Source organism: Urocampus carinirostris, chromosome 9 (genome assembly GCF_059441175.1).
Source record: "Urocampus carinirostris isolate Australia breed hairy pipefish chromosome 9, RoL_Ucar_1.0, whole genome shotgun sequence".
Lineage (NCBI taxonomy): Eukaryota > Metazoa > Chordata > Actinopteri > Syngnathiformes > Syngnathidae > Urocampus > Urocampus carinirostris.
Genome location: NC_142357.1, coordinates 21456285 through 21481524, shown reverse-complemented (window position 1 = coordinate 21481524; position 25240 = coordinate 21456285). Strand labels below are relative to the sequence as shown.

Below are 25240 nucleotides of genomic sequence, written 5' to 3'. Positions count from 1 at the left end.
TATAAACAAAAGCAAAGGAAGTTTTATGTCTTGATACAAGCCCATTTTCGTTCCTTCTAAATAACACATTTTAATAACAAATAAACAACCTAATTAATAGAATTTTAAAAAATTGTTTATTTGTGAAGGATCAAACGTTCACATACAGTATATGCAAAATCTGTAAAAAAAAGACTATTATATCTATGCTCTTTGCTACGGATTTTACCACAAATATGCCTCCAACTCGTTTTTAATCAACTGAAATAAAATAAAATAGTATTGTCTTTATTGACATTGATATCAACGTGGTAAAACATTGTATGCAACGAGATTAGACATGGCACTCCGTGGTAAACATGTAATAAATACGTTAAAGATAAAAATAAGACAAAAAGACTGTCATAATAATTTGGCAAAACTATGTACAGCGTACACTGACACAAGTTATAAGAATGATGAAAAATAGTTCACAGATACAATAGTGAAATGAAAAGTATAGTGCAGTAACAATAGCAGCAACAACACTTCCCAAATAAGTCGCAAGATATATATTAACAGTTTTGCACGCTTGTTTAGGGTGATGATGGCCCTGGGGAACTAGTCTTGTGTATTAAATGATCGAAGGCGGCCGGAATGGTCTCCAGGATCCCCGCGACCCGAGTGATAACAAGCGCTTGGGTAAATAGATGGATAGAAATATTTTACCAGCAATTTTCAGGTTGCTTAAAACAAACAATCAGTTTTCTACAAAACACTGACTAAAATTTCACGTTTAGCATCACTCCTGTTAAACAGCCTCCTTGTTTGAAAAAAGGCAACAACAATAAAGGCACTTGCAACAACGAGGGTTTGTTATTCAGGGTATGAATACCCCGTGACATCACAATGCCCTGTTTTGTTTTTGTTTTGTTTTTCCTCGCGCGTGTTGTCCTACGAAGAATGTGGGCGCTCCTCTGCCATATGCTTCCACGCTTCCACGCATCCTTCTGTGGACGAGGCACTTGATTGATCGCCCCCATGCAACACACCAAACACTGACACGCATCTGGCCGCCTTCCAAAAGCGGCTGGGAGGGCGTGTGAGCATGAATAGCAAATGGGCCCGTGTGAAGTCAAAAGAACACTCACCCACTCGCGCGACATTTGGGGCTGCCTTCGTCTTTTCACAGGACAGACAAATTCCTGTTTAACAAATGCAATCGACAAAGAGAAATACGACGCCTCCGAATGTTGAGGCAAAGAACCATAAAACAATGAAATAGGTTGCAGTGGAGTTTTATTTGCGAGGTTAACAGTTTTGTTTGTTTTCAGACAGAATTTGCTTTATACTGTAAATAGTTAAGGGAACATTGTGTATTATTAAGTGCCTCCCAATAATGTGGTTCACTGAATAACTAGTAGATAATCATATAGGTTGAATGTTTAAAATTGTGTAATTATTTCTAATATACTGTAACACGAGGCTCTCCTTTAGGGATCTGACATGAGTGTCTACCATTTTGCTGCTAACAGTACATCCAAAAACATGTGAAAGTCTGGGCTATAAATTGGAAGAAAAATGGTGCAGTCCAGTTCCTTTGGGTCTCTAGGATGTGTATTCTTCCTTGTGCTCAGTAGCACTCATTTTCAATAGCACTACACCGGGGGTCAGCAACCTGCTCTCTTGAGCCTCATGTGGCCCTTTAGCGCTGCTAATAATACATATATTTTTTTAGACAAATCTTTCCCCTTAAGGTGTTGGGTAAACATGACTATATATGTATCTTAATTGTTTTAGTTGCAGAAAATTCTACCCATTACAATCTACCACTGGGAAACGGTAGCTTAATTTTTTGCATGGCCCATAGTCCATAATTGATACCTTATCCTTGCACTAACACATATTTCCTAGTGCCCTGTTTAAAGGTAGCATGCCCCTGTGCTCTCGGGTGTGACACGTAGGTGGCAATGGCACTTTAATGGACAATGCCTTACAAACTAATGCCAGCTGGAGCTAAAACACGAGGGAAGAAGAAATGCAATGGCAAAGGAAAGCCACCAAAGAGCAGTGTCAGTGTCATTCTTAAGCAGACTTGTTGAGAAACATAGCAACATTTTTTTCTGTCCATTATGCCTCTTTCAAACCTTTAGGTTGGTCACCCTTGCACTACACTATATACAGTAGCTAGTGGTCAAATGTTACACAGTGTCCATTTAATAATAAACAGGCTTCTTAAATGGTGTGTTTTGTAAAATGGACTAAAACACTTCATTAAAAATGAGCATTTTTTTTATCTGAGGAAAACAATAAAAAAATCTGATAAAGTACAGTTCAGATTTTGTAATAAGAGCAATAATGTTCCGAGAAACATTAGAACGGACAGTGTATATTATTTGACCACTGGATGACGCTGTATGGTCCGCCCCAACAGAAAATGAGCGCTAAAAAGCACAAGGCAGAATCCAAACTACAGAGACTTAAAATGATCAAACCGCTATTATTTTTTTTGCCCATCCTTTCACAAGGTTTTGTTTTTTTGAGTACCTATAGCAGCAAGATGCCTGACAATTAAGCCAGCTCCTTCTAGGTGAGATTCATATTTAGTAAGATAAATAAAAAAAAAATTTTTTGTATGTTAGTTCATGTATGTTTGTTTAACATTTAAATCAATATTTATTTCAATTAATGACAGTTTTTTTACTACTAGGAGGGACAAAATAATGCAATAATGTCCCTTTAAATTAAACATACCAATACATATCTGATATGTGAGGTATTACATACAGAAACAATATAGGCAAATTACTGGGAAAAAACATGTTTTATAAAGAAAGAAAATTGTCCCCCAAAAAATAAAAACCCCAAAATCCAAACAAAACAACAGAGTAAACCCAAAGCTGCATAATTCAGCCAAACGCAGAGTTTGGTGCTAGCGTACGCACGACCTAAGTAAAGCTTCGCGTTTATTTTGGGCTCGGTTATCAAATCAGGTTAATCCGTCGGGTTACAGCGGGTTCGGGTTTACTTACCGGCAACTCGGGTCAGGTCGGGCTGGATTTTTAAGGCCCGATTTTACCTCAACTCAACAGACTCCGCAAGTGACACTAGCCAGGCGAAAAAGGAGAGAGGCCAGGAATCAAATGGACTGAACCATTTCAAGGCTGTGGAGTAATTCAGGTGCTGCGTTGTTCACAACTTTAGTTTGTTTTCCTTTTTTTATATTTTAGCTAGCGTTTTTTATTTTGTCTAAGCAAATGGCTATCGGTGTGTGTGTGTTTTAGTGTGTGTGTAAACGGGTAAGTGTAAAGCATATTGTAAAGCGCTTTAGGAGGTCTTTAGTGAGTTCAAACAATTTCAAACAAAAAGCACAAGGTCAAAATGTATTTATTTATTCATTCATTCGTCATCTACTTCTCTTCACAAGGGTTGCGCAGGGGGGCTGACCCCACCCCAGCTGATCTAATGCAGTAGGTAGTCGACACTTGACTGGTTGATTACACTTTTTCAGAATTTGTTATTTTAAAACCGGTCAATAATTATGGCCATAAGAAGTGTTTTGCTTGTTTGTTTTTAGACGGGTGTGTGTCGTATGAAAACAGCAAAGCGAAAAAATAAAAAGAAAGAAACCCTAACATACCTCAAAAGGTTCACGAACGTTGATTTGTAGATTTGGAAATTAAGAAAATAACTTCCGAGTGAATGCCCATGTGTGGGTGTCTGTGTGCCAGCCTTACAAAGGAAGTAATAGGCTACGAGTGCATGGGGTCAAAGGTCAAGTGGCCACCCCCATTTTACGAGTCCAGGCTTGCAATATGCAAACTACTGAAGGCCCTATGGGAAAGGGGATGAGGAAAAAAAGTCTCAAGTCAAGTGGCTCCTTCTTTACGTCATCTTTAGCGACCACCAGTGCCATTTATGATAACAATCATTTGAGTTAATTTATTAGAAAAACGAAAGCCACAAGTGATGCAATGCGTATTGTATGATGAGATACTCAATATTCCAGAACCAAATTATTTTTCAACAGTGATTTAGGATCTGATATCAGTTTTTTATGCACACCTGCCCAACAATGCTAAAATGCAGCTCGTCTCTGGAGAGGGGGATGACGCTTTACATCAAAAAACAACAGTGACCACAGGATGAAGGTGCTGTATATGCTAATGGTAACCATGTAACCAGACTATCTGTTTAATGAGGGGGAAGCAAGCCCCTACCCCAAAACCCGGCCTGGAGAAGGATGTGCGGCACTTGGCTCGTGAGACATTTGAAACACTGACCACCAAGTTCTGAGAGACGATGACTGAAGCAGCAAAAAAAATGTAGGAAAACACTGAAAGAAGATAAAACCGTAGGTTAGAAACAAAATTCTCCAACAGTGCGACATGAGAACTAAAGAGGAAAAGAAACAGCCCTGGAGGAGCAGCAAAGTATAAAGCAACCAACAAGAAACTTAGAAAAAGCTTTGGAGAAGCAAGGGAGAAATGACCAATGCTCAGAGTTAGAAGAGTGCCTGAACAAGAACAATTCAAAGAAAGCCTTCCAGATTTCAAAATACCTTACACGAAACAAAACAGGCTTAGGCAGGGAATAAACGTGCTGAAGTAAAAGAGATCATGAATAGATGGATAGAATACTGCTCCAAACTCTACGACCACCCAACACAGGGAGACCCTGAGCTCCTTAAGTATTCCGACGCTGGAGCCCATCCCAGCCATCTCCAGGCAGTGGGCGGAGGACACCCTGAACCGGTCGCCAGCCTACCGCAGGGCACACAGGGACAGACAACTCATTCGCTCATTCACACCTAGGGACAATTTGGACCGGCCAATTCACCTGAAATGTATGTTTTTAGGACGTGGGAGGAAACCGGAGTGCCCAGAGGAAACCCACGCAAGCATGGGGAGAACATACAAACAAGAAGTCTAGAGCTGGATTAGAACCCACGACAGGTTCCCATGACATAAACTGTGCCGCACAAGCGCTAACCACTGTGTCGCCGTGGTGCACGAACCGTGAACGTGTCTTTGCAAATTAATTTAGCTGCTTTTTACAATAGGTACGAAGCCTAACAGGGAAGTTCCCATATTCAGGTAAATATTTTCATTTAAAAAAAGAAGAATTACTTTATTATCAGTAAAACAATCGTTTGGGCCTTAGATAAGCATTGTTTTATGAACAGTGTACAGTATTGTGACACGTAAAGCCAAGATTATATAATGCACTTACAAGTATTTAGCTGTGATAGGTATTTTTATGTGGTTTTAGAATTATAGTCTAATAAAAATAATACATTCAGATATATGGAGTGTTCCTCCTGGCCACTTGCTTGGGTACAACAGCATACAGTATTACGGTTTTCTACGCAACAATAGTGTAAATATTGAATAATTTATTTTAATATCCTTCTAGCGCTTGTTTTGATCAAGTTTTTTTTTTGCAAATAGTTATACACAAGACAAGAAATAGCTGCCTGTCAGTGTGCAGCAATTAGGAAAGCCAAATTCGAATTTTGCTCCATGGGGTAATAAAGAACACACATTAACACCGTGATTATTTACGACCAAGTGACAGTTTTATGTGTATATAAATTATATACAAGAAGCATATTGTGCCATGGCGATCCGTACAATCCACCAAGGAACATTTGGCCCAATAAAAAGACGCCGTAATCAGAGTTGAATGTCGTCACGTGGCCTACAAAAACTCCGCATTTGTGTAAAAAGCGCAAGAGTGCCATCTGGGGGAGTGATCGTTGTACTGCATCCTGGACAATTGAGTAAAACGTTCCATCGCTCAATCGACTTTTGATTTAAAAAAGAGAGAAGAAAACATTCTAATTTGACATTTTTAATTTATATTCAAAAATACAAAAAGAGGCAAAATAAGTTGTACAGAAACACTATTATTAAAATAGAATTATGTATTGTACAAAATATATACAGCTGTGTTGGTGAAAGAAGGAAGGCCAAAGGTCCAACGGTGTCCTATCTGCTACGTTTGTCCTTGATGGTGTAGTGAAGCACTAGCGGTTGTGCCTGGCACACAAAAAAAAAACAACGTTTCATTTATTGAAATAATGAACCAACGCACACCTACTTAGACACTAATGAACTAAACGGATGGGTCATGTCACCTTTCCAAACCAGTGTGATAACCATAAGCGCTTCATGGTCATGTGATCGGGCAAAAACTCGTTGTTGAACAACATCTGGACCTACAAGACACAGAAAAAAAAAAGATTATCACATACAATTGAAAGTGATTAAACGAGCAAGAGCATGCAACCTACAGGGTTCGTACACCCTATCCATGGCCAAATTCAAGCACTTTTCAAAGACTTTCAAAGCCAATTTTCCAATTTCTCCAGCACCATTTAAAGAAGAAATCGGGTGTGTATCATGTACTTTGCATCACCACAAATATACCAGAGATTTACATATGTATCTTTTAATCTCTCGTGTGCATTTATTAAGACCTATGATCATTAGAAATTGAGTAAATATATTTGGTTTTGAGACAAATCACATATAGGTTGGGTAAAAATGACAGTAATATGTAGCTTAGATTTTCAGTTGCAGGAAGTTCTTCCTATTACAATTTACTACTGGGAAACACTCCCTTTGCATGCCCTGTAAAAAATGCCAAAAATTGATACGTAGTCAGAGGACAAAGCTATGTTTCATAGTGCCCTGTTAAGGGTTAGCATGCTTGGACGTGACCCCTAGGGGCCAATGACACTTCATAGGACAATGCTGTATAAACTAATGCCAGCTGCAGTTTATTAAAAGGATATAGGAAATGCAAAAGGAAATGAAGCCACCAGAGAGGCTGGTCATTTCTAAGCAGACTTTTTGAGAAACATTGCAACCGTTTTCAGCATTTAAAAGGACTTCACCCAAAATTCAAGCACTTTTCAATCTTTGAAAAAACAACAATAAAATTCAAGCCTTTTCAAGGATTTCAAGCACACGTATAAATCCTGAACCTACCTGATTTTTTTCCACGTTGAGTCGATGACAAAGCACTTTGCGTAGGTGCCTTACTTCTGCTCGCACCGAACATCGCACAAACTTCTGCTACGAGCACACAACAGCGTTCAAATCAATCAAATGTTATCAGAACTTGATAACCGATGTAAAATATTTTTCCTTTTTTTAAAAAAAGGCTTGATTTAAGTCTACACATACATGTTCAAATTCCAACTTACTGTGACATTAAAAAAGTTACTGGAATAACTAAACTTTACTCATAAGAAACATTTGAAATGGTGAAAAACGGTTCTCTTAGCATGAGTTATATTATGTCTAATCAAGAACAGATCGTTTTTGTCTACTCTCACTCAGTCCTAATCAACTCTAGAGGTTCGGATTGGATTATCATATATGACTTACGTTGGTTCCTATTTATAGCAGATGTGCGCAAACTTGCAGCCCATAAGCCAAATACAAGTTTATTCATTTTTTTAATATTTGACACTATTTTATGCTAGTTCCATATTTTGACTTTTATTGAACACTGTTGCTCCTTGTTTTGACTAATACATTGTTGTTGCCATCGGACAATCATGTTGCTGTTTGTTTACACACCCCTTAGGGCTGATTTTCTTTTTGTAACCTTGAAGATTAAATAAAAAGAGAGGGCTCAGAGTAGGGTCTTAGAACAGGGTTGGAATTCCTTAACTGAAGGATTCTCTCCCTGCCCTCCTTGCAGGTTCAAAATCCATTCGTGTCTTCTCTCCTTATTTTATCTATACTAAAGTTTAAACTTAATACCGCCGAACTTTCTTATCTGGCCTACCCAACGAAAAGGTTTACAATATTAAGACTATGTATATGATGGTAAAATACTTAACAGTCTTTTAAAAAAACACATTTGCATTCTGAGTTTTTAATGCATATTATCAAATCTAGTGCCCAAAATAGGGGCATAGGACATTATTTTTTCTGTCATTCTGAGTTTCAAAACCAAATTCATAACAGTATAAGTCTGCATGTATATTTAATTATAATTACATATAAGAAAAAATGGATATGCATACATTATCTTTTCCTAACATATCATTGTTGTACCGGATTAGATATAGTTTTTTTATGTGCCGATACAATTAATCATTTTTTTCTTCCTGCAAAAATGTTCAACCCAATGCAGTCCGCGACTCAATAGGTTTGCCCACCCTTGGTTTACAGAGATGTGGCATTTGATCAGGGGTGTGTAGACTTTTCATATGCCTATAAGTTGTGGTTGTGTGACTGACCTGTAATGTGAGTTTCACCTTATCTTTCCCTGCGAGTGATGAACTGCACAAATAAAAGAGAATGAATAACGCCTAATCATAAATGCAATACAGTGGTACTTCTACTTACAAAATGTCTCTAGATATAAGGTTCAGGTGTCAAAGTAGTTACAAAGACATTTTAGGATACAAAGTCAGAAATACAGTACAGTACGTGCTGCCATTTACTGCTCCCTGAGTTCTGGCAACCGATGCGTATGCATGAATCCCAGCATGCTCTCCGCATCCCCTTCCCGCTCTGTCTACTGTATGGTACCACTACGAAGCGCTATCATTCACAATGGACGCCACGAAGAAACAAAGAGGATAATTCTTATTCTGGCCATCAAAACAAAGCAAGAGACAAAGAGATGATAGAAAGGTATGAAAACACACACCACCGTGCAAGAGGAGTTCAGAGACGACAAGGAGGAGGATGCAGCCATCATTCCAACAGCCCAAATTAAAGGCATTTTGGCAAAGTTCCATGAAGTCTTAGAATTTGTGGAAAGGAATCACCGAAAAATAAGTGTTGACAGTTCGGTCTATCGCTTATTATGATGACGTGTGCCTCACGTATGTCCGACAGATTCTCAAAAGCCGGCAAAACCAGACTTCATTGGATCAGTTTTTCAAGAAACGCAGGGCAATAAAGTAAATTAATACTTGTATTATTTTCTTTATTCTTTAAAAAAAAAAGGTATTTATCTCATGTTCTGATGCTCTTTTGTTATTTATAAAAATAAAAACTTTTGTGAGCCTGTAATGGATTAACCCATTTACATTCAAAAGGTGTCTCTACTAACAAATGTTTCAAGTTACAAAGCTACTCCCAGAACCCTCTAAATTCGTAAGTAGAGGTACCACTGGACTTAATATCCAAAGACTTACCTTAACCGTTCTAAACATAATGACACCTGCTCGTCGTATCTGTAAAAATGAGCCTTGGAGTGATCGAAGCTGGTGTAAGGCAAACCTGACGGGTCTGAAACACAATCTGGAACAAACGCACATTCTTTATTATTGATGGTAATGAAGGAATTCAAATGCAAAGTTGAATTAAATCCATGCCAGCCAACCCATGCTAACAAACGCAGCGTCGTCATTCTCACCGTCTCCAGCAGGCTGGATAATTCTCTCCAACCCCCGTGACTGATAGAACTCCTTTATTCTTTTGTCTTCGCCTGTTCAAAATACGAGCAAAGTTGCGTTAGGGCGGGCATGGTCCCAAATTTCCCGGCCTGACCACCTACTTTCTTGAAGGCCAGGCACCAGCTTGTAGACGATGTCTTGCATGACGCGGTCCAGCTTGAGGTTGAGCAGGGGTTGCGTCTCGTGGATTTTGATGTTGCACATGGGACAATACTTGCTGGTCTGAAGGTACTTGACGATACAACTCTTACAGACTGCAAAGTAAATACCGGAAGAGAGTCATTTTTGGGATTCATTTGCACTTAAAGGTTCTGGACACTTGTCTTTGAATGTTGAATTCCCAAATACTTTTTAAGGACATGTCCGCCATTTTTGTGTGTGAATAATTACTGTTTTGCTGAGAACAGTGGAGTTAATGTATTAATTTGATGCCATCTAGTGGATTTTTATTGTATTTATCTTAATTTTTTTAACCTTCATCACACTATTGCTTGACTGAATTTGGTTCCGGGAATTTTTAGCATTTGTTTATCAATTTCTGATTTTATGTCAATGTGCATAGTAAGTTAGCTAGCAAATACCAATAATTAGGGATGCACCAAAATGACAATTTTCAGCCAAACCTAAATTGTGAAACGCCTGGTCTAAAAGTGTTGTCGTCTTCAAAATGAGTCACGAATGAATGTTCACTTAAAGAACAAATATAAATAAATTAAATTCTCCTTGAACACAGCTTAACACCAGCCAATTAATTTGGGGATACAAACAGACAAAATTACCTACACAGAATCAAGAGATCGCAGGTTCGATTCCTAGCTCCCTTTATATGTCGTAGTATCCTTGAGCAAGACACTGAATCCCTAATGCCCCCGACAAGCAGGTAGTTACCTTGTATAGCTGGCGCTGCTATCGGAATATGAGTGTGGGTGAATGGGTGAGTGTGAAGCACATTGTAAAGCACTTTGGGAGGTCTTCATTGAGTTGAAAAGCGCTATATAAATGCAGACCATTTACCATTTACTTAGCCTCCATAGCACTAACATGTTATAAACATTACCCAAAGTTCGGCTAGTGGCTACCAAAAATGTTAGACCTGAGGGACAGAAAACTTTTGAGAAAATGTCTTGTTGGTAAAAGCTCAACAGAGCTTTTCTTTTTGACTGCTTTCTCTATAGCCTTCATTATCGTGTGCAAAATTCGAAATAAGTAGCCGCGTTTTGCACAAGCTCTCCCCAATGAAAGCCAGTTTTAGCAGTTTTTTCTTCTGTTTAAAACTGACGATGCATTTTTCTGGTCACTTTTAGCAGAACATTTTTTCAGTGCACTACTATAAATAGTGATGAACTTGTCTTTTGTTAAAGGGTGACTTTGACAGAAACGACATTTTTACTTGTTAGAAGCATGATCTTGATGCTTCAATCACTTGATCTGATAATATTTGTTAAGTCTGTCGTGACTCACATGTGTGCAAACACTCTGTGATGGTGGTGGCGTCGATGAAGTAGCCGGCACAAAGGTAGCACACAATGTGTTCGTTCAGGTCCTTGATCTTCAACTTCACCTCCTCCTAGTGGCACAAATATAAAATTAAAGAGGGGTGGTTTTAATTAAAGGGAAACACATCACACTGATATCAGTATTATTGAGACTTTTCCAAAATCGCTTTTGCACTAATTAGCAGATAATAGCATTTTGAGTTTGGCCCTTGCTAAGCAAGCCGGACAGTTGTTAGTAAAACAGAGCATTTTGCTCAAATAAAGTCCACCATTTTAACACAACATAATTTGAAAACAGCTGACAAAAAATCAAAACCAGAATTGAAACGGCACCCTTCTTTATACCGCAAATGATGGGTGAAAGTTTGACTATACCTAACTAAAGTAAGGCGACTTATTTTTGTTTTTGAGGGGTAGGATGACAGGGGATACAATTCCAAAAATTCCAACAAGGTCTAAATTTGAATTTTAATTGAACGAATTGATAAACGTTCAGACCAAGTAAGGATAGAAAGATGAAATACTTTGAGAACATGTATAATATTGTGAGTTATTTAAAAGAACTGTACGGAATTTGGAATTTTGTTAATTCGCAGCTGCCATCTCCTGGCTTGAGTCATCATTGCAGCACCTGTCGGTTCATTCATGATGCGGGTGCAAGTGCGCGCATTTCTTAGAGGCCTTGAAAGAAACTCTTCTCTGTTCATTTATCTTGGAGTTTGTGTTTGCGTTTGGACTCTACTTGAAGGAAGACCCTTTTTACTTTCACCATGTTTATGCTATACTCAAAAATATAATCAAAAAACACAGTGGGGGCGACCTTGAGGTCAGTCTTCAGCATTCCCCTTACCCCCATTCCTCCAACGTAATGATTTCTGCCCTAAACAGATTTGCTGAATGTAAGATAAAAACAAGACAGGTGCTGTGGAAAAAAAAAACAAGGGCTTCGATCTCACATTGTTAACACAGACCTAGTTGATAAAATATTTAACTCACACGATGCACTCTGCCTTAAGCATTAGAATACAAACTGTGCATTTAGTTTTTCAATATGTGTTAAATGTGTTGTTATGCCTAAACGTAGTGTATTAAAAATATAAATGTCACCCATTTTTCTGCCCATCATTTATTGAAACAGAAACATTCCATTGCACGCTGCAAAACTAACACATTTATGGTTTGTTTCAACTTGTAAACATGTTATGGTATTGCAGCAATGCTTGGTCCTGGTAATGATCGTGAACTTCGTCTTCCTGCAAATTCCTTTCAATGCATCACATAACTAGAATAACCAAATTTAACCAAGTGCTTGAAAGAAGTTCGGGTGCAACATCTTCGCACTTTAAAGCTCTGCAAACAATTGGCTAGTCGGTGACAGACCACACGAGCGCGTGCGCACAGCTAGCAGCAGAAGCTCCGTGGGTATGTTTACATTCCCAAAAGCCGATACAAGCGAAGCGGGACCGGGTTGCAAACTAACAAACTCGGGCTATCTTTTGACATTCACATCCTAGAGTTGTGCTTTGCAGAGATTTGACGAGGCAACACACTCTCATGCCCCAGCATCGCGTTCCTTCCCCCCGTCACCCTCTCCCATCAGCTCGGCTCCAACTAGCGAGCAAGGGTCCACTCGGTTATCACTCGAACCGGCCACCCGCAGCTCCTTTCGAGCGGTCGCCCCCTCGGAGCATGTCCAGCTCACCTCGTTTCTAAGTGGGTCCAGTTTGTAGACGGTCTGCAACTGGTTTCGCAGCCGCATCGCTATGGCCATCGGACCTTGATCCGCCATCTTTGGCTATCACCCACACTTCCGGGTAAACCGGAAGTGTCCCTTTCGCGGGCCCCCACTAGAGAAGAAAGTCAAGGATCGACGGTAATACAAGTTGTTTCCAAGTGTGTACAGTATTTAAGAAACACGCGACACATTCACACAATTTTATATATTTGTATTTTTTAATGCATAAACATCAGTCAGCCATTTCATCTCTACAGTAGTTAATTGGTTTGACATTTACAGCATGGGGTTAGGCAATAATTAACGCGAATACCCCTATTAGCAATAGCATGATTTGTTTACAGTCAATTTATGTATGCAATTTTAGACACAAAATTAATTGCTTACGTTTAATAAGTTATCAATATTATTTATTTTGTGGGAATATTTCTATCCTACTAAATTGCCAATTTTCACATATAATTTAAACCAAATGCATGTATCAATAAGTAATTAGTGTTAACATATTTAAACTTGTCATTTGTGAAATATTGGCATTGGTTGTCCCTGTTAAATTATTAATTCTGATTGTAATTGTTTAATAAAACTACTGTAATCTTAAATGGGTGTTAAAAAACTAACCCGAGTGCTGGATCTAGAAGATATTAATTGTCCCTCATTTAAAATTGTGTTTACGACTTAAAATGTAAAGAACCTTTAATAATATATTTTTATCGTCAACAATTATTTTTCCATCCATACAACCCAAATAAAACATATTCAAAACAAACCACGAACACAAATTTGTATAAGTATTTTACAATTAGAGTGAGCATGAGCAACGAAACATTGGCTGCTGCTCAAAGGCACTTTCATTTTGGAGTCTCTCCTTTTACGTGTTTAGACGGTAGATGGCGCCATTACCACATTATTTTTGGGGTCATTCAGAAGTGCAGTAAGTGCAGCCCAAAGAAGTCTGAAAATCCAACCCTCCCGTAATTTAAGGGATAATTTTGACTCAAAATCACAGTATATCTGCATTATCTACAAACAATTACATCAATGGCAGCTTCAAACTATTGCTTTTAAATTGAAAATATCTGCATTGAAGACAAAGTTATTGTTGAAATAGTGCTCTGAACAGGGAGCTGATGTTGTGCACACATATTTGGCCCATGCCCATCTTTTATTTATGTGCCTGGTGACGCAGGCACTGCTGCTATTCCAACAATGCACATATCAAAGGGAAGAATGTGATAACACCGCACCTCTGAGTGGTGTTAAGCCCTGAAAGCTAAGTGATTTTTTGTTTTTGTTTTCCCAGAACAAGTTTTAGGCATTTAATAACAATCCTACATGTAAATAACGCTAACTATGGACACATTTAGGTTGTGGTCTGCATGGTTGGATAACTCCATAAACTGAAATTATTGTACTTCCCAAGTAATCTCATAAAGATTTCATTAAATTGAAAACACTACAAATCAAAAAAGGATCCGGCCTAAAGTCATCTTACAGTAGTTTGAAATGATTAGAAATCAAAGCAAATTCATTGTATGCAGTAAATCGATAACACTATGCCGCTGGTTGCATATTCAGTTAAATTTCTTCCAAAAACATTTTCAAACGAAACAAACCCATATGAATGTGGCAATGTGTCTCATAATGGTAATGACAATTCAACCTTTACAACCCTGTCATTCACAGAGCGAGCAAGCTTCTGGAGTCCTTCCATGGGTGTGTGGTCATTAGCCTGCCACTTGGCAGGCCTATTGCTGGAGCAGCGAGAGACAAAAGCTGCAGCTCCATCCTCCATGCTCTGATTGCGCTGAGAGAAGGTGGGTGGGACACTGTTGGTGGGGGACTTTTCTTGTGTTTTCGCCACACACATTCTCACTTCTGCCTTTTGGCACAACATGACCAGCCCAAAGGGGGAACGGGCCCCCCAGCTCACATACGGTGGTGGGTCTCAGACTGGAATTCATGCTACCAGAAGGTCCATCTTTTCAAAATTGTATTTTCCAAAATATAATGTGTGGTTTTACAAAAATTATGTCACACTAATTATAATTTTCAAGGAAAAAAAACAACCTTCTCTGTCAGATGTTTTTTGTAATTTCCTTATCCAGCAAAACTACAAACCTTGTGATAAGTCTTGTAACAACGATACTCTTGGATGTGGTTTCTGCTGTGCCTCTAGATCAGGGGTGGGCAAACTTTTTTAGTCACGGGCCACATTCAATTAGAAAATTTGGTGGTGGGGCTCAGCCAGACGGGAAAAAAAGATAGGATTTTTTTGTATCTGCCGATGATCTCAGACCATCGGCAATATACGGGGGAAAAAAAGAGAATTTAGATGTATCCAATCATTTTTGTTTGCATCTATGAACAGAGAGATAAACATGTAGTTATCTACATTGTACATGTTGTATAGCATTTTACATTTGTTTACAAATTTATTTCATCAAATTGTATTTGAAACACTCAAAATGAAAGAAAGATAATATGTTAAGTCCTTGTCTTCAAGCTATACATTTGAAAACATGCATTGAAAAAAGGCAATAGGGCTTGCTCAAAAAGATTATTTTTTTTATTATTATTATTATTTAATATAAATACATGATTTAAAGAAAATGCAGGTACGCCGTATCTAACAGCGAAAGGTGAATTGTTCTATTGAAAAATGTAAAATGACCGTGAACCCCTGTAAATGTTTACTTTAACACCCACATAAAAGTATATTTTTAATCACTATATTTCTAAAATATTTTTTATATTTCTTTCCATCCCTCTGTGCTGGTTTCCCAAATTACACCAAAGTGGTATATAAACTGAACAGAAAACATATTTTTAGTCAACATAATGTTTTTTGACATTCAAAAGAGCAAACCAACACAGAGAAAGTTTGCGTTCTGGTCAGCGATTTTTGGGTGGTCCTCAACAAGGATGCCCTCTGGGAAGGGATTAAGCGGACCTCGGCTCGTAAGCCCGATACACCGACTTGTTCAAACAAGGCCCAGCCGGCCACGCGAAACCACACTGGCTCCTCCGTTGTGATTCACGTTTATAAAATAATACTCAAAAGACATAAATTAGTCTAAATGGCATGTAATGACACGATGCCTCGCCAAAAACAAATAGAGAGAGTAGCAAGGCAATGTAAACTGCTGATTGAATAAACTCTGCTTCCAAGTACACAAGCCACACGGGCTGTTGAGGGCGATGTTTCTTGAAGCCACACGCTCACTTGCGGCGCCATGATTAAGGTTTGGTGGGTACCCAAATGCAACTGCCGACTTCTTTGGCCTTCCCACTTCGCATTGGCGGGAATTCTCGTCACTGAAAATAAACATGCCTGGTGGTCACTCTGATCGTATACGAAAAAGACACAAATCTTAACATGAAGATTTCAAAACCTTTTTTCTAACATTAGGATAAATAGTCTATTTTTAACTGCATAGGAATTAATATTCATTGAAACTTTATAAATACGTAAAATGTGCCATTTTTATTAAAAATTATTCAAGGCTAGCATCGGTGGATTTGGGTATTTAATCTGAAAAAAGCACAAATTTGTCAGATCGTCAAACTACATACTCAAGTAGAAATGACCTTCTTGTTGCGATTGCATTGAAAGCGTGTCAAGAGGTGTGATCTCAAGGAAACGACATATTTCACATCTGACAAGCATGCTCCAGTTGAGGTGAGCTGGAGATTAAATAAAAAGGATGAAAGATCTTGCGATAAGAACCGCTGCCAACAAGAACCAATGGAGAAAAAAAATCTCCGTGTTAAATCTTATTAATGTGGCACAATAGTGCTTTGTTGAACTCTGGTGTGAACCATGTGTGTGAAGCATAAGCGTACGTGCACATGTGTGTCTGTAATTGCAGAACAACTCAACTCTTGAGCCTTTAACCTCATAAATGTGTACTTGAGTAAGTATTGCATACAGGAGGACTTGAACGGTTCATATACTACAGCATTACATTTTAAGGAGATAATCTTGAATACATTTGTGGCTTTCGAAGATGGATTATGGGAAAAAAAACTAATGGAACAAGAAAAAAACTTTCTGCTTGGTATGTGTGTCCTGCAACTGTGTAAAAAGAATAAAATCAAGAAAATGTATGAATAGTGGCCGATCTCTCACAACACTAAGTATTATCTGACTGGAAAGATCATTTTTCTAGAATAGAAAACATAATTACTTCAACATGTTTGATGTTTTAATCATGAGAACATTATTTACCCCAGATTAGCCAGCAATGTTCTACATATTGAGAATAATGAAAAACATTTTTTTCCACTTATTGAATTTGCACGGCGGCGCAGTGTTAGCGCGTGTGCGGCACAGTTCTGAGATCATGAGCTCGAACCTCCTGTGTGGAGTTTGCATGTTCTCCCCGTGCTTGCGTGGGTTTCCTCCGGACACTCCGGTTTCCTCCCACATTTTAAAACATGTATGTCAGGTTAATTGGCCAGTCCAAATTGTCCCTAGGTGTGAATGAGCGAGCAAATTGTCTGTCCCTGTGTGCCCTGCGACTTGCTGGCAACCAATTCAGGGTGTCCCCTGCCCACTGCCCGAAGATAGCTGGGATGTGCTCCAGCATCCCGCGACCCTACTGAGGATAAGCGGTACAGATAATGGATGGATGGATGGATGGATGAATTTAACCTGTTGGTGATTGTTAAAACAGCTTTACAGAATTTGGAACTTTTTTACTCGCTGCTGCTGTCTCCTGGCATGAGTCATCATTGCAGCCAAGTCAGCTCGTTTATAATGCACGTGCAAGACTGGTATTTTTTAGATGCGCTCAAATAAACTCTTCTTTTTTCATCTTTCTTAAGGTTTGGGTTGGCGTTTCGACTGTACTTGAAGAAGGCCTCTTGTTACTTCCACAATTTTCATGCTACACATACAAATACACTCAAAAAAGCGGGGGAACGAGCATGATGGGAGGTCGGTGGTTCGCGCCCCGGCCGAGTCATTCCTAAGACTTAAGAAGTGGTCGGCGGCGCCCTCTGTTGGCTGCGGCTGCATCGGCTCGCTACAACGGGTCAGGTGCAATCGACATTTCGTTCTGTGTACATTGTTACACAGAATGACAATACAAGGAAATTATTATTATTATTATTATTATTATGACATCACTCTCAAGCCCCATTCCTCCTACCTAATATGTTCCACACAGAACAGCTTTGTTAAGAGTAAGATAAAAACAGATAGGTGTGGTACATAAAGCATAAGGGCTCTTATAATTCAAGTTAGCATTTATAACAAATTTCAGGACACCTCAAAATACGCACCCCACGTTTAAAGCAAAATAGCTCCAAACTTTCTAAAATGGAAATGAAAAACACAAAAAAAATCACTAGGTTTTTTTTTTTAATCAAATCATCTCTTTTATAACAGGACAGGTTCATTCATGAAAATATAGCTCTCTTTTTCCTTAAAAGGGGAAGTTTTTTTGTTTATTTCAACTAATCCAAAAGAAACATAATTGCTTTGTTGTAAGGTTTACCCCCAGTGTAGCATAGCACGTCAAAGTGTGGTACTGATACTCCAACTGATACACACCCTTTAGTGGTAAACGAAAGACTGTCATCATCTGCACGTAATGTTGCATATGATCCAGTCCGTCACTTATTTTGGGCTGGGTTGATTAACAGGTACATTTTAGTTATATTTAACTTTTAATTGTATTAAATTTGCATGGATCTTTTGTGGTGGATCGAAAGTGTCTATTGTCACTTATTTATTTTATGAAATATATTCTGCTTTTTGTTTTAAGTAACTGATTTTTTTTCTTTGCTTGCCTATAGTTAAGTGCTGAATTTGGCCAACTAGATGACTTTTATGTCTTCTTTAATGTCGTTTGGTACTTTAGGAGAATGTATTTTTGCGAGTGCTACTAATAACTTTGAGAACAGCTGATATTATGTGACGTGTAAAAAAAAAAATTCCACTTTGATTGCAGGGGCGCTCTCTGCCACGCTAGACTCTTTGAAATTTAAGTACCCGTAAAGTGGCCAAGGCACGCTCACCTGTCTTGCCGCCAACTCTATTATCACGCCGCCATCTTCATCTTCACGGTCATTTAAGAGAATGTTGGGTGAGGGTACCACAAAGGTTGGCGGAAAGGAAGTATTACACCACAAGCTCGGAGGAGGATGCGGGCTTGGCGAAAATGCCTGATGAGCATGATGACTTGAAAAAAAATTGTGTTGGGGGTGTCTTTTCTCATTTTGAGGGCAGTTTGCCAATATTTTGTAGAGTTTGTTCCACATTTTTTCACGCTCTTCCACCAGCTGACAGCTTTTTGGCAGTAACACACAAAAAGAAGACAGGCTGGTTGAGAGAGAAAAAAACAGTGTGAAATGTCCATGTTTAAAATATGCCAAGTACTTTTGAGTGGTCCATGGTGTGCTATTCCATCTGCTTTTACGTTGTAGTTTAGCACACAACAGCATGGTCAATTATATTTGTATACTTTTAATATAACTCAGCCTTAGTCAGCGTTTCAGTACAATACGTATGATGGCTGATTGGCTGAGTGAAAAATATAGCGATAAATATAGGGATTTTGTCTTTCTCAAGAGTTTTGTGAGACTGTCATTGTCAAAATTCTGCATCAGGTTCCTCTTTTTCTGTAAGTTTCCTCACTATCTTTCCTGCCCCCCTCTCCTCTCTTTTATCCCTCTCGACCTTACCTTTCTTGGTCACTCACTTCCGGCTTCAAATGTCCTCCTCACAGCTGCGGTCATTTGTCTTGATTTCCCTCCTGCCACGACTCTCCCTCGTCACCATTTAAACACTCTGTCTCCTTGGCTCTGTGATAGTTTGTTTGCTTCCATGTCACGTCTCAAGCACTCTTATCTCAGCGTCCTGTTATTCCAGTGTACTGAACTCTTGCCTGCCATTCCAGATCATGAGTACTGCCTGACGAGCTCTTGGACTGTCGTTCTCACTTTTTGGATTTAATAGAACACCAACTCTTTGCCTGCTTCTTGCGCCACGATTGTTGCCCTGCTATCTGACTTCCTGGGTGCTGAACTCTGCCCAAATAAATGACCATAATTCACTGTACCAATCAGAGTTTCTGTAATTTGCTTCTACGCCACCCCAAGTGCGCTCTTGAAAGTAATTTTTTTTTTTTTACTTTTAAGTGTGCTTTCTGTCCTTTTTGTGGCATCGATGTTGTAGCTACTATTACTCTTCTAACTTAAGAATAAGACTTTGAGGTATGGGAGTGTCAAGTGGCATTTCATTTTTTAAACTTCCGCTTAAAAAAGGTTGCTTGGTCAATTGATGACTATTTTAACATTAACATGATCTAACAACTAACATGAATATGTATTTTCAACTCTCAACACAATACCTGAGCCTAAATAGTCCAGTCTTAAACACACGTGGAAACGTATAATGTACGACAATAATTTATTTTAAAACATTTTTCTTTTGCTTATTGCATGACTAATGCAGATTCACTTTGACTATCTGTTTGTCGTCAACACCTTTTTAAAAAAATGTTTTTTTTTCAGTTTATCCTACTTACAGTTGATCCCAGAATTTTCACATCTTGAGGGTCTTTGAAAACGAAATTGATAAACAATTAGTGTTAATTATATGTGAATTTAGCTGTACCTGCTTAAAGCCTGTTAAATTTGCCTGAAAATATTGGGGTACCATTATATGGTACGTAGAATGGTTATGTTATATGTATGCATGCTTTTAAGACTTAATGCATTGATGCTGAGTAGCAGTAGCTCACGTGCCGTGCACTGTGAGTGGGAGCTATGTGGCTTGAAGAATCGCATGCTACCGAAGCAGATGCGAGGCCCAGATAGGCAGACACATGAAAGAAGGCCTGCATGAAGGCTCTGAGATGGGCAGAAAGTCTCCAAAACAATTCTATTATTGACACAGTGGGTGCGGGCAATAAGGGCCATCTCTTGTACTCCTGCTAGTACTTCTTCATAGGAGGCCCGGAAAGGAAATAGTGGCAAGCAAAGCGCTGGTATGCATCAAAGGCTAGCTATTATCTCACCAATATGCGTACGCGCACACACACACACACATGCACGCACAGACGACATAAAGCTTTGATGTGCTTTTTATCTGGAAAGTTACTGGGACGCCCTGAACAAGAGTTCTGCTCTGTTGAAGAACAAAGATGCTGCTCAAAGTTTCCCGCTGGATACTTTTAGGGGTTTTCATTTTGTCCCTGCTCTGCCGCCTGCGGTTCAATGACACTGGTGATATTGGCAGTGTGGCGCAAAGGCATTGTTGGTTTCCTTAGGAACAGATGGGGATCATTCACACTCAACCTTATGGTTTTTTACCAAGCCAAAATAAAACGTACTTAAATAACGTAATGAAAATTTAACAGCGAGTGAACAATTTTAAGATTTCCTATCGCTCTCAAAACCAACTGAAAGTACAAACTGGCATTTGTTCTCACAACGCCTATAAAACGAAAAGCCATAAATCCCTTCCATGCATGTAATTATAGGGAATCCGACACTTAAGTGGTCCAAGATGAAGGGAAGACATTCTTTGATAATGGTCTTTCTCCCTGTTTATTGTATAAAGAGGCGACTGCTGTGTCTATGAAGTGCTATTGTTTGCTTTTGTCTTAAGTGGCAAAGAGAGCGCTTTGTGAGTGCAAGATCCGCTGTGTTTGCTTTGCGCGGTGGAGGGTGTAGGTCTTTGCTTGTCGTCGGATTTACTTGGTGGTTTGTGAAGTGGTGTGAGCTAACCAGAGTAATCGGTTGCTAGCAAGTTAAAATGTTTCTCCGTTGATGTGCTAGAAACTTCCCTTTAGCCACCAATATGTGGCGATTTTTTTAACATTGAAGCGGTGCCCCTAGAGATGCGTATTGCAGATTTTTTTTTCTAAAGAAATATTCGTAACTATTAAATCTCACTGATCTATACACGACATGCAAAAAAAAGTCTTTTGTGAAATGGAGACCACGTGGCTATGGACCTAATCAATTCATTCCATAAAGACGTTTTTATTAATAAATCATGTTGATCTAATAAAAGTCATCTGGAGTTTGTGTCCAGGACTGTAAATGACATCCAGGAGTTCCCTGCCTCGTTGCTTGGGAATGAGACTTTTTAATGTTCATATTTTAAATTCCCGTGCATGACAATGAGTTAATTTCTTGTTATCGTTTAATCATGGGCCTTTAATCAGTGTCCCGCTGCGAAGGCCTTTGATAAGACAGACCACTCTGACTGGGTTAAATCTCCCTGACTGGAAGTGGGATCATCCATAGGATGTCCAATCATGCCATGGTCATCATCAACCGCTGGCGGTCGGCTCGTCAATCGTGACCTCATTGACACCCCCCTAAAAAAAATGCAATGTTGCTGACCCAAGAAGACAAATCAGAAAAGCCCTGCCTGAGGCGCTTCCCTGTTTTCCTGCTCACCCGCCTGCTGGACCAAAGGGATGAGGTCATTCGACACAACCTCATTTTTCCCCCCTCAAATTGCACGTCTGATCAGCGCGGCTTTCCTGCAATAATTATGTCGAGCCCCAAGTCCTCATTAGCAAATAGTGTGGAGAAGGCAAACAAAGACCATAGAGCATTTTTTTTTCAGTGGGACAGGATATTTCATTTAAAGGACCTGATTAGTGACTCTAGGTGAGTGGTTTAATTGAGGTAGGATCATAGTGTCATTTTCAGCAATTATAAACCAGGGCTCAAGAACTAAGTGACGAGAGAATCGCCTTGATTCGGGGGCGGGGGGTAGTTTGGGGGTGGGGTCAGCCTCATTTTTCCCAAATATTTGTCAAGTCTTTCTCCTATTTTGGCTGGTTTTGAAGGAACCATAGGCCTTCAAAGCTAATAATCTGCTTATTTTCAATGTCACCCCCACTTCTATAGAAGATTGAATTATATTTGTATAGTTTTAGCGGCTCTTATAACTCAATTTATAAGATGAGCTCATCAGAACTCTGATAACAATCCTGGAATCTGGTGTATTTGTGGTGGTAGATTGCCATCGAAAACAGACAGCGGAGTGGCTTTCGGGGGCCAAGGTTCCTCATGCCTGCCCTAAATTTGCAGATAAACTAATCAGCTATCTACCAGAATGAATTGTTAGTGGAATGTTGTTGGCTAGTGTTTATTAAGTAGTCCTGACAATATATGGACCATTGCCATCATTTCAGGGTCATAGTCCAAACTCTGATACATGATTATATTTTTGGGAGCGGGGCCGTATATCTTGCACGATCACAAGGCCGACTTCAAGGTGATCAGTCAAGCTGTAAGATTTGGCAACGTCGGAAACAGATTCATCCTCAAACATGGGGGGCCTCTGTGAAGAAATGCAAACGAGCCGTAATTCATCCCTCGCCGCTCGGAGCTGTACAGCTCCCACTCGGCGAGCCGACATGATCTACGGGTGGCGAGACGCACAGACATGCGCAGCACTAATTGGTCGCTGGCTTTTAAATCAGACATTTATCACCTGTCTCTTTCAAAGAGGGAGTGAGAGACGAGAAACACCTAGAAAGATTATTACAGGATTTGTATCAACATTTCTGTTTTCACTCTAGGACTTGTAAGGACTTGTTTTCCCTTCTTTTTTTATACTGGCTGTACCCAAATAGATCCCTGTCTATTTAATAGGATGTTTAAAGTCAGTAAAAATAAGACCATATTCTTTATTGTTTTGTTTCTATGTGTCAAGACATAGAAAGGACAAAGAGGTATGCAAGACAGTTGGAGATAGACATCTTCATTGATGTAACCAGGGTCAGGGGCTGTTTTGGGCACCCTTACCCTAGTGATTCAGTCTCGGTTGATCAAGCCCCGACTTGTGTCCAGCTATCTTGCACATATGCCCTTACCTTAATCGGAGCAAACCTGAAGCTGTTTCTACATCTTCCGTGATGTCTCTCAGTCAGCTTGTGCCAGATAGATACTGACTAGAGACAAAAAGAACAACTCTGGTCCGCACATGACCTGTTCTACTGGTAGCAAATAAGCGACGACGTTTTTGAGTTGTCGCACTTCTAAAAAATTTGGCGGCACCCCTTTTTTGGCACTATCGGAGAGTAGCGAGGAAAATTACAAATTTTAAGTACCGTTTTTAAAACAAAATATAGACAGAACTTGATACATTCACGTTGTGCTACCCATTTTTTTAAAATTTGCAGTTACATTGGTCTTGTTACTCGGAGTAAGAGCAGTATAAGGACAAATTATCATACGTAACTGTGTAGTTGCTGTGTAGTGGTCGAATACAGTTGACTTGAGAATTGTCTGCCTTGTTTTGTTTTGATTGTGGTAAAGGCTATTTAAATTGTATTACTGCCATCTCAGGCCTGCGGTCTAACTTTCTGTTTATTTCCATCATATTTGAGCATCTTTTGTCATTACTGTCATTGAAGCTAAAAAAAATTTGTTCACACATATATGAATGGCAGTGATTGACGGACGACAAACGTAGGATCGACCCTAGGCTCCAGTTGGCCCATAAGTGGAAGACAAGGCTGTAAAAAGGGATGGCTATGCGGAATTTACAATCCATCCCTGACAAAATAGTTATGAAAATATACCTTTCGCCATCGCTTCATCTTGAAAAAGTGCAAGCTGTACAAAGCAGCACGTGTTTTCATTTATCTGTACAGTGCAAACCCGACACCAGATATGCTGTACCTCGACCTGTCACATCAAAAAACTGACTTGAAATAGATGAAGTATTCGACCTCGGGCTTGAGAAAATATTGACATACTTCTGCCATGATTTTATTTTATTTTTTGTATTTTTTTTCTTTACACTTTCTTTGAGTGAAGTCGAATTTGATGTCCTCAATGCTCTCTCTTTGATGTGTGTGCTCGCGCAGGCCGCTAATGCATCCCATACCAGAACTCTACCTGAATGGCGCAAACAAAAGAAGTCATCATTGGAGACTGACATGGCTGGAAAATCAAGTCAATGTAAAGTTCATTTTACTTTGCTTACAATTATAGCAATTCTGTCATATTAAGACAACAACTATGTTAAGAGCTGGGAATCTAGCTATCAGAGGCACCAATTTGGATTAGCAGAATTAACATTACGTTTGTAGTGCACATTAATATTTTGCAGAATGTTTTGTTGGATATGAAAAATAATATGAATTATTCGGATATATTTAAAATTTTAAAATAAATAAATAAAATAATGGAGCCCATCCCAGCTATCTTTGGTCAGTGGGCAGGGGACACCCTAAACTAGTTGCCAGCCAGTCGCATGGCACACAGAGACAGACAATTCATTAGCTCATTCACACCGAGTGACAATTTGGACTGGCCAATTATATTTATATTTTTTGGGAATGTGGGGGGAGACCGGAGTGCCCAGAAGAAACCCCCCGCAAGCACGGGGAGAACATGCCAACTCATCACAGTAAGAACGGTAGCTGGATTTGAACCCTTGTCCTCAGAACTGTGCCGCAGTTTCTCCTACCACTCAGCTGCCGTGCTGCCCAGGAATTAGTATGTTAGTAAATATGTGTCTGTTTCCCTGTGCCCTGTGATTGGCTGGCAATCATTCAATGGTTTCCACTGCCTACTCCCCGAAGTCATCTAGTATGCACACCAGCATCTCCGCGACCCTTGTTTGGAAAACCA

The 25240-nt window shown here is 39.3% G+C and overlaps 1 protein-coding gene and 1 long non-coding RNA gene across 4 annotated transcripts; one reads left to right on the top strand and one right to left on the bottom strand.

Moving 5' to 3' along the window:
- Positions 1–5795: 5795 nt before the first annotated feature.
- pcgf1 (polycomb group ring finger 1) lies at positions 5796–12749 on the bottom strand. 2 transcript variants are annotated; one of them, XM_088344045.1, is made up of 9 exons: positions 12587–12749; positions 10850–10955; positions 9490–9642; positions 9349–9420; positions 9128–9233; positions 8219–8261; positions 6954–7037; positions 6098–6178; positions 5796–5999 (listed from the first exon to the last, which is right to left on the bottom strand). In XM_088344045.1, exons 1-9 carry the CDS (start codon positions 12671–12673, stop codon positions 5949–5951), a joined length of 783 nt encoding a protein of 260 aa, XP_088200171.1. In that variant the 5' UTR covers positions 12674–12749; the 3' UTR covers positions 5796–5948. The 2 variants fall into 2 exon arrangements, with proteins under 2 accessions (XP_088200171.1, XP_088200170.1); XM_088344044.1 differs by having other exon boundaries at positions 6954–7040; positions 12587–12748.
- LOC148359574 (uncharacterized) lies at positions 12533–24741 on the top strand. Of its 2 annotated transcripts, none has more exons than XR_015851328.1 (3): positions 12533–12757; positions 14306–14436; positions 24472–24741. It is a non-coding gene; the product is annotated as an uncharacterized LOC148359574 (long non-coding RNA). The 2 variants fall into 2 exon arrangements; XR_015851329.1 differs by having other exon boundaries at positions 12742–12777.
- Positions 24742–25240: the final 499 nt, after the last annotated feature.